The sequence below is a fragment of the Gobio gobio genome (genome assembly GCF_949357685.1).
Source record: "Gobio gobio genome assembly, chromosome: 1".
Classification (NCBI taxonomy): Eukaryota; Metazoa; Chordata; class Actinopteri; order Cypriniformes; family Gobionidae; genus Gobio; species Gobio gobio.
In genome coordinates this window covers 77559754-77572704 of record NC_137097.1, presented here as the reverse complement: position 1 = coordinate 77572704, position 12951 = coordinate 77559754, and the positions used below count along the sequence as shown (strand labels likewise).

General features: G+C 40.6%; 1 protein-coding gene across 1 annotated transcript; it reads left to right on the top strand.

The window, feature by feature from the left end:
• Positions 1 to 64: 64 nt before the first annotated feature.
• Positions 65 to 7986, top strand: LOC307123052 (alpha-2-macroglobulin-P-like; the record flags this gene model as incomplete). Its single annotated transcript, XM_079811436.1, has 31 exons — positions 65 to 97; positions 208 to 228; positions 324 to 486; positions 562 to 646; positions 716 to 830; positions 905 to 1025; positions 1094 to 1203; positions 1274 to 1444; positions 1519 to 1743; positions 2886 to 3098; positions 3412 to 3561; positions 3808 to 3951; positions 4041 to 4116; positions 4338 to 4455; positions 4538 to 4763; positions 4849 to 4972; positions 5039 to 5160; positions 5239 to 5290; positions 5386 to 5469; positions 5548 to 5724; positions 5838 to 5913; positions 6009 to 6165; positions 6259 to 6333; positions 6406 to 6568; positions 6643 to 6827; positions 6893 to 7114; positions 7178 to 7299; positions 7409 to 7490; positions 7587 to 7670; positions 7757 to 7862; positions 7946 to 7986. The coding sequence occupies 31 exons, from the start codon at positions 65 to 67 to the stop codon at positions 7984 to 7986; spliced, it is 3843 nt and encodes a 1280-aa protein (XP_079667562.1).
• Between the last annotated feature and the right edge of the window lie 4965 nt (positions 7987 to 12951).

Below are 12951 nucleotides of genomic sequence, written 5' to 3'. Positions count from 1 at the left end.
ATGTGCATGATGCAATTGTGATCATTTATTGCTGTCTTTTGTAATGAATTTCAGAGTTGTCACCATGGATGCTACATTTGTGCCTCTTAATCAGATGGTAAGACATGAACAAACTGCTAATTATTTTTACATGCAGTCTTGCACCTTCCTTTTTCTTCAATGTGTGCTTTCTCTTAAGTGCCTAATATTCATGTCTTTGTCTTGCAGTACAATCTGGTGGCGGTGGAGGTGAGAATTTGCTCCACTGCAAGTCTTTTGAATGGAGCTGAAGCTTTTTGTACTTTGGTTTACAGTTTTTCTGAGCTGTTACTTGTTTTTAATAGGACAATAATAACCGCATTGGTCAGTGGACGAACGTGTCCTCAACGGGGATGATCTTGCAGCTTTCTCATGAGTTAAACCCAGAGGCTCAGGTGGGGATGTACACACTAAAGGCTTTTATTGGCGACCAAATGATCTCCCAAGGTTTTGAGGTGAAAAAATATGGTAAGTTGTTCCTATAATGTGCAGTGGTTCAACGACAAATCTGAGGTCCTGAGCTAAAGTTGTTTCCTGGTTTAGTTCTGCCCAAGTTCGATGTGACCGTAAACTCACCACAGATGTACAGCGTTGCAGATGTGGGACTGAAAGTTGAGGCTTGTGCCAAGTGAGTGAGGCTTTCATTTTCTTGTCTTGTGGTTGGTCAGTTCTTGATGTTACTTGTGACGTTTCCCAGATACACGTATGGCCAACCTGTACCTGGTCAAGTGTTGGTGGAATTGTGCCGTGATCCATTTCCTTATGTTGAGGATCCTGGTGTGACCCGCCGTTGCCTGGATAAAACTACACAGGTTTGACTCCTGCCTTACAAGGAGGGTTTTTCTGCTTGTGCTCGAATTAAATGTGACCTCTGTTCTGCTACCAGATGAATGCTACTGGCTGTGCTGTCCTTACTGTCGATACATCAGAGTTTTTTGCCACTACATCTGAAAATTATATGCAAGACACATTTCTTGTAAATGTGAATGTCACTGAGGAGGGAACAGGTGAGCTACTGACTGATCTGAACCAATGGCTCTATGGAGGAAGTTGAGTTTGTTTTGTTTCTCCCCAGGTGTAGTGATGTCAAAATCTGCAACGGTGTCCATTACGTTTGAAGTCGGCAAGGTTGCGTTTTTGGTTCTCCCAGATTATTTTGAACCTGGATTACCGATTAATGGAAAGGCAAGTTTATCCCTCGTTGCAGGCGCCTTTTACATTGGTTCCCTTTCCTAACCTTGATCATTCCCAACAGATATTGGTGTCTCGTTTCAATGGGAATCCAATTGCGAGCAAAGCAGTGCATCTCCTGGATGGCAACAGCTGGCCAAACAAACTGCTACTGAATCTGACCACAAACCAGAACGGTCTGGCCACGTTCTCCCTCAACACAGCTAATCTTCCTAACGCTGATCTCAATCTGGTGGTAAGATTTGCTCTATTTTGTGACGATATATAGACCACTCTCGGAAGAAACTAATTCTATTCATTGTTTCCCAGGCGAGTGTAACTCCAGAGGTTGTTTATGGTTACAAATCGCCATACTTCACTACAGATACAAGAGGAGTTCCGCTTCTCCAACCTGCTGCTCCTGACCGCCCATCTAGTGAACTGACTATAGTGGAGCTTGAGCAGCCGCTCAAATGTGGTGCTGCGTTTCCAGTGACCGTGAAGTATTCTTTTGTTGGAGAGACTGGTGGTTACAGCACTGACATTGTCTATATGGTGAGTGGACATCAGTTGTGGTTGGATTTATGGTATACGATGTATCACGATAATGAACTTGTATGATATCGTGGGCACTTCAAAAGTACAGTGAATTTATCATTTTAATGTGAACTACATTCTTTAGATATTGTTTGAATGCATGTTCTGATTCTTTATTGTTCAGGCACACTTTACAATAAGGCTCCATATTTGCAACTAACTTTGACCACATAAGCTCTGGGATAATTTTGGGTATTTCCACCTGGATTTGGGCTACCAAAATTGAAAAGCTTCCCATACCCACATGCAATAGTCTAAATGCACAATTTGAATGTCATTTTTACATGAAACCCTTTGAAGTTACATAAACCCTGTACAGGGTCTACAGAGTTTAAGAGGTTTACAAACTGGCAATGAAGGGTACTTCTGAAGCATTTAATCTTAGTTAAATGTAAATTTCAACATTTTAAAAGCACATCATTAAAATAAACTATTTAATGGCCTGAGCAAATTTAAAGGGTTAGTTCACCCAGAAATAAATTGTCATTAATTACTTTACTACTATTTATTACATTAAGTGTTATGAATCAGCGAGTTGATTTTTAGCAGTTTGAAGCTTCATGATGCAGTGTTTTGAAATCAGTCATCACTATATAAATTATTATTTAGGTTTTTTGCACCAACTATTCTCGTTGATTCAAAGTCATTGTAGAACCACTGTAGTGAGATGGACTTTGTAACAACGTCTTTAGTACCTTATGGGTCTTGAGAGTGTAAAGTAGATTGTGCCAATGGAGGCCTTTCTGAGCCATTGGATTTACACTAAAATATAATTTGTTCCGAAGATGAATGGAGGTCTTGCGGGTGTTGAACAATATGAGGGCAAGTAATTTAATGGCAGATTTCTTTTTTGTGTGAACTAACCCTTTTGACTTAAGGAGCACATTTTACAGAAGTTATTCTTCAATAATGTTAGTTGTTAATGCATTAACTAACGTTAACTAGTGAGACCTTTATTGTAAAGTGTAACCTACCTTTTCCCACAAGTTGTTTCAATATCGTGATAATGCCGTGATCAAATCGTCAGCCATTAATCACAACACTGATAATGATACCGTCGTGGAGGTGCATGTTTTATACACCTCTTTGTCTTCTGTCAGGTCTTGTCCAGAGGAGTGATTGTCCTCCATGGATTTCAGACGGTCAGAGCAAGGGCTTCTAATCCCGTCACCAGCGGCTCTGTGTCATTCCAACTGTCTGTCAGTGTCGATATGGCTCCAACAGTGCAGATTCTGGTCTACTGCGTTCTGCCCAGTGAGAATGTAGTTGCAGCTAGTGTGTCGTTTGACACTGAAATGTGTTTCCAAAACCAGGTATGATGTGCACTAGCATCTTTTGGCTTAATGTGGGGAATGATGTTCCCTACAGTGTGTTGGGACACTATATTTTTCAACTAAATATTGAAAGAAATCTAATAAACTAAATTACTGGTCTAATTATTGATCTAAAGCCCACACTGTCACCGTATGGAAATTGAAATGAACTGATGACATCAAATGGCTATACAGCTTAATAAAATTATGCTGCATTATTTTCCTGTTTAACACTGTAAAGCTGCTTCGAAACAATCTACATTGTTAAAAGAGCTATATAAATAAAGTTGACTTGACTTGGTCCTTGTTTCAGGTGTCTCTACAGTTTTCTCCTGCTACAGCTGTTCCTGCTGAGGGAAATGTTCTGACTGTCTCTGCTCAAGCAGGATCTCTGTGTGGCATCAGTGCTGTCGATCAGAGTGTCCGGATCTTGGAGCCAGGAAGACGGCTGAGTGCTGAAATGGTATCCATGTGCAGTTGCTTTTTTTTTTTTTTAATCCTTGATTGTCATTTCAGGTTCAGCTCAGAATTTGAGTAATGCTGATGAGTCAATTGAACAAACCTATGCACTTATAGGGCTGTTATGATTTATAGCAGTGTACATGTAATGCCTAACATTATAAACTGACCATAACATGCCAAACAAGGCCTTTAATTAAATAAGTTTACAGAAAGTCAATATAGCAACACTATTGTTTCATGGTCCCAGGTGTTTGACTTGCTCCCAGTGCGCTCACTATCAGGTTACCCATACAGCGTTGAGGATGAGCCACAGTGTTTTGGTTTTCAACCCCGAGCTTTTCGGATAGCTCTCTATGATGTTCCTACAAATCAAGCCTACACAACCTTCAAGGTACAAAAAACAATTCATAACCACGTAGTCACTGAATAAGACTTGAAGTTAATGACTCTGTATTGTGTTTTGACTCGTTACGATGACAGAGCCTGGGAATGAAGATCGCAACAAATCTTGCTGTACGAGCCCCTCTGTGTCAGAGGTATCCCGGGATCCCTGAAAGTAGGTTATTTTGGTGAAAACCAATTCTGAACGACCTGGTGAACTTGCCTTCAGTTATTGGAGTTTATTTCTCGTTCTTTGTGAACCAGCAAATTGTGTGGGTTTTTTATAAATGCAATAATGGGGGCAGTTATTCTATATATTAGTGTAGAATATTAGAATATTTATTCTGACTTAGAACGGGTGGAGTAAATGGGTGTACATTTCCTTGTCTCTTACAGTAATTACTCTTAATGGTACTCTTGAAGCAGAAGGTGTTGGAGGTGAAGCTTCCTCTTTTGACGTGACCATCAGGACTTACTTTCCAGAAACCTGGATCTGGCAGCTTGCTCAAGTGGGGTTAGTAAAGCATGTTATTCCTTCTAAAGTACTTTCCAGCAGTTTACTAATTCCCCTTTATTTCTCTTCTGCTGTCCTTCAGAGCCACTGGATCAACACGAGTTCCCCTCACTGTTCCTGACACCATCACCACATGGGAGACTGAGGCGTTCTGCCTGTCCTCTAAAGGTTTGGGTCTGGCTCCTCCTGCTCTGCTGACAGTCTTCCAGCCCTTCTTCCTGGAGCTCTCCCTGCCATACTCCATTGTCCGTGGGGAGTCATTTGATCTGAAGGCCACGGTCTTTAGCTATCTGTCCAAGTGCATCATGGTCTGTCATGGTTTATTTACCTTTTATATAATGGATCTGTAGAGAAGGTCCCATCTTTGCTCCATGTTTTCTGTTTCATTGGCAGGTTAAAGTGACTCCAGCTTCATCCACAAACTTCACTCTTAAATCATATCCTGATCCGTACTCGTCCTGTCTTTGTCCCAATGGGAGAAAGACCTTCAAATGGGTTCTCTCAGCTTCTGTTCTTGGTTAGTTTTGGACTGTTTCTAAATTTGAAGTGTATGGTGTTGCTCACTTCCTGTCTGTCACTGCAGGAGCTGTCAATGTGACTGTCAGTGCTTCAGCTGAACCATCCCAGACTCGATGTGGCACTGAGGCTGTGACTGTACCAACGAGAGGACGCATTGACATTGTCACTCGTAGTCTTCTTGTCCTGGTGCGTGTTAACCTGCATTTTATCATGGAGCTCATTCTGCTTTACTGATGTGGTTTCATTGCTTTTTTTTTGTTATAGCCTGAAGGTGTTGAAAGGACAATCACCCAGAGTTGGTTACTCTGTCCAAAGGGTTTGTTTTCACTCAATGATTCCCAAACACATTCACCCTGTATAGCCAAACATTAGCCTAGCACTCAATGCTGCTCCATTTTGTTCATTCTGCAGGCAAAGTTCTTTCTGAAGATGTGTCTCTGACGTTTCCAACAAATGTGGTTCAGGGATCAGCCAGATGCTCAGTTTCAGTCCTTGGTAAAGCATTTAAAGTAGAAACTGACAGGATGCTTGAGAGAATAACTGTTTCTGATGTGGGTTTTGTTTGTCTCGTAGGGGATATAATGGGTCGTGCACTGAACAATCTAGATGGGTTGTTACAGATGCCATGTGGCTGTGGAGAACAGAATATGATCATTCTTGCTCCCAATATTTACATCCTGCTGTACCTGAAGGTCACAGGGCAACTCAAGGCAGCCATTCGAGAGACTGCCACAGGCTACCTTAATAGCGGTATGGATGACCAATCCACTTTAAATGTGTATGAGCCTAAATGTCAAGGTTGTCCTGCTCTTCGCCTTAGACTCAGACTATTGACCAATTTACATGTGGCTTGACCTAATCAGGATATCAAGGACAACTGAACTACAAACACAACGATGGTTCATACAGCACCTTTGGTTATGATGAATCCAATACATGGTGAGTTGCGTCCTGTTCTACTGTTGGGTGTATATAAGCTGTTGTGGCACAAGTAGTTTCTAAGGTCAGTTTGTCACAACCTTCTTCACGGCCAGGTTAACTGCCTTTGTCCTGAGGTCTTTTGGTCTAGCGAGGCAATTTGTCTTCATTGATCCAAATGTCCTGCAGAGTGCAAGGGATTGGTTGATCGGCACGCAGGGTTCAGACGGTTGTTTCATACAGCAGGGAACTCTGTACCACAGTGACATGAAGGTGTTTTTTATTTTATTTTTTATAATTTAAATTAATGATTTGCAACAACAGACTTGGTGTGAGGACTGTTCTAAATTCTTTTTTTCTTTTAAGGGTGGCGTTGGTGACAGCGTGACCATGACTGGCTACATTGTTGCATCGCTACTTGAACTAGGCGTCCCCACCACTGTAAAACATCTCAAGTAGTTCAATGAGCTCTCTTTAGATGACCTTGCTGTTTGACGCTTACTTTGATTTCAGGATCCTGTCATTACCAAGGCTCTGTCCTGCTTGAGGCCTGTTGTTGGGAACCTGGGAAACACTTACGCCATGGCTCTGCTGGCCTACACCTTCAGTCTTGCTGGAGACACCACCACTCGATCACAGCTTTTAACTGCCTTGGAAAACCGTGCCATTTCTGAAGGTGAGAATTCACACCAGCCTCTTGATATTGGTTGTTACCTTTGGCATCAACTTTCTCCCTTGTCTCATCCAAAGGCAATAAGCTCCATTGGTCTCAGACAACAGCTGGTGATACTCTGGCGGTGGAGATAACTGCTTACGTGCTGCTAGCAGTTCTCGCTGTTCAGCCTCTCACGACGGCTAATCTGGGCTATGCTAACCGCATTGTCAACTGGCTGGTGACCCAACAGAATCCCTATGGAGGCTTCTCCTCGACCCAGGTGACTGACCCCCAAACATGAGCATAATTCTTGAGTGGAGTTATTAATCTGGTGCTTGTTTTTAGGACACGGTGGTGGCTCTTCATGCCCTGTCTGTGTACGCTGCTCAAGTGTTTCAGTTGGATGGCTCCAACACCGTTACTGTACAGTCCTCTGTGGCAGGAGGAGACTCTTATAGCTTCACCGTGAATCGGGACAACAGGCTGCTGTATCAGGAGAAGCTGCTGAAGAACATTCGTGGCAAATATAGTGTTAAAGCATCAGGATCCAACTGTGTGTCTGTGCAGGTCTGTATCTTCTCCCCTGTGTCCATGCAAATCCACATTTTATTTAATATATTTGTTCTGCAGGTTGCATGTTTCTACAACATCCCAACACCCGTTAAAGTCGCCAGGACACTGAGTGTTGAAGCGAAGGTGAAGGGAGACTGCCAACCACTTGGAGCCAATCTCATGTTGAACTTCACAGTGAAGTAAATAGCTTTGGCTTTCCTGAAACCAGCTCTTGTTTGACTCTTGTAAAAGGAAGCTGTGTTCTTTATCCTGTTGACTAAACTTTTATATCCCCCGTTACACATTCAGATACAACGGTGTAAAAGCAAGCACTAACATGGTTATCGTAGACATTAAGCTCCTATCAGGCTTCACCGCAGATACGTCACCGGTTTGTTTAAGATTTAGTCCTAAGATGCTTGAAGGTCTTTCAAATGTAATATATATCTGTAAACATTGGTCTACTCTTTCAACCCCCCCCCCCCAGCTAGGATCCCCACCCCAATCGTTTGCTCCGCTAGTGGAGCGAGTTGACGCTGAAGAGGATCATGTCCTAGTGTATCTGAAAGAGGTGAGACTGTACACTGGGTATATTACTAGCTGGTATATTACTAGCTGCCATCTTCTCGAGTCCTGTTATTCCTTTCTGTCTCGTAGGTTCCCAAAGGAGTCCCTATGGGCTATGCTCTTCAACTTAAACAAGCTTTTCCAGTGAAAAATCTCAAGCCAGCAGTCATCAATGTTTATGACTACTATCAGACAAGTATGCTTTCATAAATGTAATCTTGCTTTACTCTGGCTGAATTCACTGAAAATGATCCAGCTAATTTCATGTTCCTCTTTCAGGTGATGCGTTTGAGATCACCTACACGTCACCCTGTCCATGATTTGATTCAGTTCTGGCTGCAAGACATGACTTGAATAAAACTGCTTTTATACAGTCTCTTTGTTGGACTTTTTTTCTTTTTTTTTTCTCTTGTTGCACTCAAAGTATTAACGTAAAATTTATGCATTTGACTTGCATATGCATTTGGATTACATGGTTTTTAACAAATTCATAAACCCTGTTATATATGCAAGTCAAACATAAATGAAACGGGTAATGCCTAGTTCAGACTGCACAATTTTCAGACTTGCCGGGTCACTGCATGACTGTCTGGGATAGCATTCAGTCACTGCTGTGTTCACACTGACCGATGGCTTGGTGACAGGGGGTTTCACACTGCATGACTGTACAAGAGGAATAATCGCCAACAGCTCTGTCCCATCCGCAAATTACGTTTCACAATGCACATGCAAGAAGTGAGAAGGAAACAACGCAAGATCACACATGCGTCAGACTTGAGTTCTCGCGTGAGACTGGAATTGTTATGAAAATATAGACTGCAGTGATCTGTGCTCTGATTTGCAGCAAAAGGGAGGACAATAAAGATTAGGCTATGGTGGAGGAAATGGTTGTGGAGACACAGGTAGCAAAGATTGTTCTGCAAAGACTTTGAGGTAAATTTTGCAATGCGCTACTGTTGCGGCTGATCAAGCAAATGTGTGCTTTTGTTTCTGTTTGATATAACTGTACATATATCTATTAAAATACTAATATTCTGATCTATAACTCCTGGTCCAGAAACCTCCCGCTGTCCTGTATTTTGCTCTCATTGGCTGTCGGTCATCGCAGATGTATTTCAGTCATAACTCATTTTGCACAGCAGGAGTTTGAATCGCCAACAGGTCCAGATATTTAGCATGCCAAATATCTCACGGGCATTGGCGAGTCTCTCTGATCGTGTATTTGATCATTCACATTGCCTGATTGTCACTCGTGTGCACGATCACCGATTTGCCTATGATTTCAGGCATTTGTTGGCGATTTCACAACCTGTCGGCGAGTCAAAATCGGGGCTCAAATAGGGCAGTGAACTAGGCTTAAGATTCATGTAGTACACAGCAAAACACCTATGGTAAATAATGCCTTGTGTTCGTGTGTGCACACTACAGAGTTAAAGTACCATAGAATTAGTGTTGTAGTTTTTTTTTTTTTATTGACAAAAAACAGCAAAATACAAAACTCTCGTAGGAGAAAGAATATATACACATACATGAAATTACAAATACAAACCTTAATAACTAAACACAAAAAAAAGAAAGGGGCTATTAAAAAGCACACGTCAATGTCAAAAGGCTATTTTCAAATAGTTTTTTTTTTTTTTTTTTTTTTAGAATTGAGTTAGAATTGTGTGGTATAAAGTCAGAATTGTGTGTGTGTAAAGTTGGAATTGTGGGTATAAAGTAAGAATTGAATTGTGCGATATAAAGTCAGCATTGCATGTATAAAGTCCAAATTGTGTGTATAAAATCAGAATTGTATGATAGTCAGATTTGAATTATGTGATATAAAATCAGAAGTGTGATATAAAGTCAGAATTGTGTGATAGTCAGATTTGAATTGTGTGGTATAAAGTCAGAATTATGTGGTATAAAGTCAGAGTTGTGTGTATAAGATCAAAAACAAAAATTTGTGTTGTAGTTAATGAGAGAATTAAGTATTGAGCATTAATGATGAGCACCTGATGATGAGCAGAATCACTGAAGGAAAGAGAAACAACAACCGACTTCACCCACAGCCTTAAGCCCTATCCGGATGGTAATTGTTTCTCATGTAGACATCTGTAAAAATTTCAATGCCACCTCAGTGATTAACTCATGCATTTGGATGGCGATTTTATTCACGGTGGAGGAGCGAGTTGTGACCATACAAACCTGGGAATGCACTGCTTGCGTAGTCAGTCGACTGATTCTCTGCTGTAAAAGTGCCACATGCTTGGAACAAGAATAAATTTATATTTAATAATAGGAAATTAATTTTAATCTCCCCCCAAAAAATGGGATGTTAATTGCTGTCGTAATGGCTCATTTCAAATGTGTATGTTTTTCTTTTGAGCATGATGAAAGATTATACTTGTAAATGCTTTCCAGCATTTAAGTGTAGGCTAGATCATTAAAAGCATCCAAATTACAGCAACATTCAATGTTACGGTGCACAGTGGTCAGTGAATTGTGAATTTTTGAAAACTTGGATGTGGATTCAGACGGCAATTAAATTATCACACATCACTGGTGTTTGTTTAGAAACAGTAGGTCATTCGGCCAAGGATTTTTACAAATATAAAAGACATTACATTTCTCAAGATCTCAGCAGAGGAGGATTAAACGACTCCATAAACAGCATTAAAGGCTTCATGCATTACCAACCAGATTGACTTTATTTCAGTTTTATTGAAAATAATTGTTTAATTGAAAGTAATTTATTAAAAATCACCATGATGGCGATCAGTGTTTGCTTTACCTTTTGACTCTTTAACATTCGTTTTTCTCTGGCTGCTTTAATTGTTTATAAAACATTTGTTATGGCAAAATGTGATCAGGTGATGTTATAATCATGTAGTGGCTGTATCACTGATTTCATTGAGTCTAATGCTCTGGTTATAGAGAGTACCATGTTTTACCGCCTAATATGATCTCGCTCACTGCAGTGTGAATAAGTGTCTCATAGTAGCGCCAAGCGAACGCACAGATAGAATTAGAACTTTAACACACTCAAATGTGTATAATATGATAAAACAGCGCAGCGTTCCCCCACATACGCATGAGCAGAAGAAGCGGAAGCGCTTGACTACTGAAACTCAGTAGTGAGCGCACGCATGGAAGTGTTAATTTTTCTGTGTACTATGACATAAATCTTATCTGTTTAATTTATGTATGACTCACAAATACTAATCACATTAAGTTTATTAATTTGTTTATGTTAAAACGATGTAATCCAAATGCATGAAAAAATGATATGCAATTCAAATACATAAATCTTATGTTTAGACATGAATTTTTCATGTGTGTGAACTTTGTTTGAATCAGGAAGTTGCAGTATTTGAGTTTCTATTTGTCCGGTGACTTGTGGCTGTAATTGCCTGAGTCACTTGGCTCTATAACTTGGGTGTTTATGCATATGTAACCTCTCACCCAGGTCCTACTCGCTCCTGATCTGCAAAGCCTCGAACCCGGGTCTCCAGTGTGGGAGTCAGACGCTCTAACAAATAGGCTAAAGGCTTCAACCTCTAGAGTCAGTCGCTAGAGCATCTCTTGAGATCAGAGGAGTGAGTGTAGCGGTGTTATCTGTGTTGTGTCATCACTCTCAAAACGCTGAAATTCATCCCATCAAGGCCTCATTTATTGAATCTGGAGTAACACAAACAGATATGAGGAGTCGTGCAGCAATTAGAACAGCGTGCGTTAGCAATGCACGACGCGCTGATATCTCATGGAGACTGGGAAGAAGCAAAGTATGCCTACCCCTCAAATCAGCATGGTGGCCAGAAAGACAGAGGAAACCCCAAAAATGCTCATGGCAAGTGGAATCACAAAATATTAATGCTACACTCCCCCCTGCTGACTTCCACAAAACAAGAGAACACAAACATAAAACGTCAAATTGCTACAAAGTAAAAAAATAAAAAATAAAATGGGTAAATATAACCATATAATAGTAAAAAGAGAAATAAAATCTGTATCAAGAGATAATACTGTATATCATATAAATACTAGGATACTTCCTGCTTCCTGCTTAGCTACTGTTCAGATGCTCTTGCTTACTGCTCCGCGTTTTGCTCTATCGCTTCTATATTTTATCTTATATTTTTAACTTCAGCTAATCAGCACAATGCTCAAACGACAAAGCCTGACTTCAACGATGAAATTAGAAACTCTGTGACTGGAAGATTACTACAAAAAAGCAGTGTTAAAAGTGTGTTTAACTGTTTAGAAGCAGATCTCCTAGAAGTGGTAAACGCCTTGCTTCTTTCTGGGACTCTTCCAAACTCCCTTAAAACCACAGTAGTTAAGCCCCTCCTGAAAAAGAGAAATCTGGATAACATCATATTGAGCAACTACAGACCAATCTCAAATCTCCCCTTCATAGGCAAGATCATTGAAAAAGTTGTTTTCCATCAGCTGAACAAATTCTTAAGCTCAAACGGATACTTTGACAGTTTTCAATCTGTGCATCACAGCACAGAGACAGCGCTCATAAAGATAATAAATGATATTTATTTGATATTATGTGAGCATTGGGGACCATAAGTCTGAGTGGACATCCATGACATGCGTCAAGGGTCAATTCTTGCACCGCTCCTATTCAACCTGTACATGCTCCCACTGAGCCAAATAATGAAAAATAACAAAATGGCTTACCACAGCTATGCTGACGACACCCAGATCTACTTAGCCCTATCACCTAATGACTACAGCCCCATTGACTCGCTATGTAAATGCATTGATGAAGTTAACAGTTGGATGTGCCAAAACTTTCTTCTGTTAAACAAAGACAAAACAGAAAGCACTATATTTGGAAACAAACATGAAATTCTCAAGGTGAACACATATCTTGAGGCTAAAGGTCTAAAAACAAAAAATCGAGTCAGACCTGAGTTTCAGTAGTCATGTCAAAGCAATAACTAAATCAGCTTACTATCATCTCAAAAATATTGCAAGAATTAGATGCTTTGTTTCCAGACAAGACTTCATGCTTTTATCACCAGTAGGGTGGACTATTGTAATGGTCTTCTCACCGGCCTTCCCAAAAAGACCATTAGACAGCTGCAGCTCATACAGAACGCTGAGCAGAACCAGACCATAGCACACCAGTCCTCAGGTCTTTACACTGGCTTCCAGTTACATTTAGAATAGATTTTGAGGCCTAGGACCTCAATACATTGCAGATATGCTGATTAAATACAAACCCAACAGATCACTCAGATCATCAGGATCAAGTCAGTTAGAAATACCAAGGGTTCACTCAAAGC